This window comes from Macrobrachium rosenbergii, chromosome 53, assembly GCF_040412425.1.
Source record: "Macrobrachium rosenbergii isolate ZJJX-2024 chromosome 53, ASM4041242v1, whole genome shotgun sequence".
Lineage (NCBI taxonomy): Eukaryota > Metazoa > Arthropoda > Malacostraca > Decapoda > Palaemonidae > Macrobrachium > Macrobrachium rosenbergii.
Genome location: NC_089793.1, coordinates 47586653 through 47587991, shown reverse-complemented (window position 1 = coordinate 47587991; position 1339 = coordinate 47586653). Strand labels below are relative to the sequence as shown.

Here is a 1339-nt window from a genome sequence, read left to right as displayed (position 1 = left end):
TCCCCCATCCTCTCCTATGGCACCAGGCTCCTGTCAATCTCCATCCTTGGCCAGAGATATACATGGAACTTCATCGTCGCGGACGTAAGGACCCCGCTCCTGGGTGCGGATTTCCTCGCCCACTTCGGGCTGGCAATCTACGTCAGTCGCAAGCGTCTCCTCGACACCGACTCCTGCCAGTCCCTCCCACTGGCACCAGGACCCAGCGTGCCTACCATCTGCTCCGTCACCACACGCCAGTACGCCCAGCTGCTGAAGGAGTTCCCCGACGCGCTCAAGCCCGAGCTCCGTCAGGTACCCAGAGCCCCAGCAAAGCAAGGAATCTACCACCACATCAAGATGAAGAGCCCCCCAGCGCACTCAAAGTTCTGGAGGCTTCCCCCTCGGCGCCTTCAGGAGGCCAAGGATGCCTTCACCGAGATGGAGCAGATGGGCATATGCAGAAAGGCCTCCAGCCCGTGGGCCTCTCCCCTCCACATGGTGCAGAAACCGGATGGTTCCTGGAGACCCTGCAGCGACTACAGGCTGCTCAACCTCGCAACTGAACCTGATCACTACCCTCTGCCAAACATGCAAGATCTCACGGCCTCCTTTCACGGGGCCAAAATATTCTCTAAATTAGACCTTTTAAAAGCTTACTTCCAGGTGCCAGTTGCTCCAGAGGATATCCCGAAAACCGCCATCATCACGCCCTTCGGGTCCTACGTCTTCGCCTTCTCAACCTTTGGCCTGAGGAATGCAGGGGTAACTTTCCAGAGGTTGATGGACAGCATCCTAGGGGACCTGAACTTCTGCGTATGCTACGTGGACAATATTCTAATTTTTTCCAGGTCCCCCAAAGAGCACCTGCTGCACATCCGGGTGGTCCTGCAGCGCCTGCAGGAGAATGACCTCGTCGTCAGATTCGACAAGTGCCCCTTCAGCATCGAAAAAGCTGACTTCCTAGGCCACGGGATATCCCTGGATGGCGTCCGCCCGCTCGCATCAAAGTAGTTGCAGCCATCACCAGGTTCCCCACCCCTACCTCCGTCAAGGCCGTCTAGGAATTCCCTGGGATGGTCAATTACTACAGGAGATTCATCCCCAGGATCGCACACACCATGGGTCCCCTGACGGAGATCCTGAAGGGGCAACCGAAATCCTTAGTGTGGGGACCCAGCCAGCAGCAGACCTTCTCCCTGACAAAGGCCACCCTCGCCGAGGCAACCGCCTTGGCCCACCAGGACCCCAATGTCCCCCTCCAACTGATGACGGATGCCAGCAACGTCGCTTGCGGGGCCGTCCTGGAGCAGATCGTCGCCGGCGCCCCCCAGCCCATTGCCTTCTTCAGCAAAAAGTT

General features: G+C 58.3%; 1 protein-coding gene across 1 annotated transcript in view; it reads left to right on the top strand.

Moving 5' to 3' along the window:
* Nucleotides 1-993, top strand: part of LOC136834129 (uncharacterized) — a 1098-nt gene extending 105 nt beyond the window's left edge. The window contains exons 1-2 of the mRNA XM_067096387.1: nt 1-458; nt 831-993. The exon at nt 1-458 is cut by the window's left edge and continues 105 nt beyond it. Of these exons, the coding sequence (XP_066952488.1) occupies nt 1-458; nt 831-993 (621 nt within the window). The remainder of the gene's footprint in view (nt 459-830) is intronic.
* The last annotated feature ends 346 nt before the right edge of the window (nt 994-1339 follow it).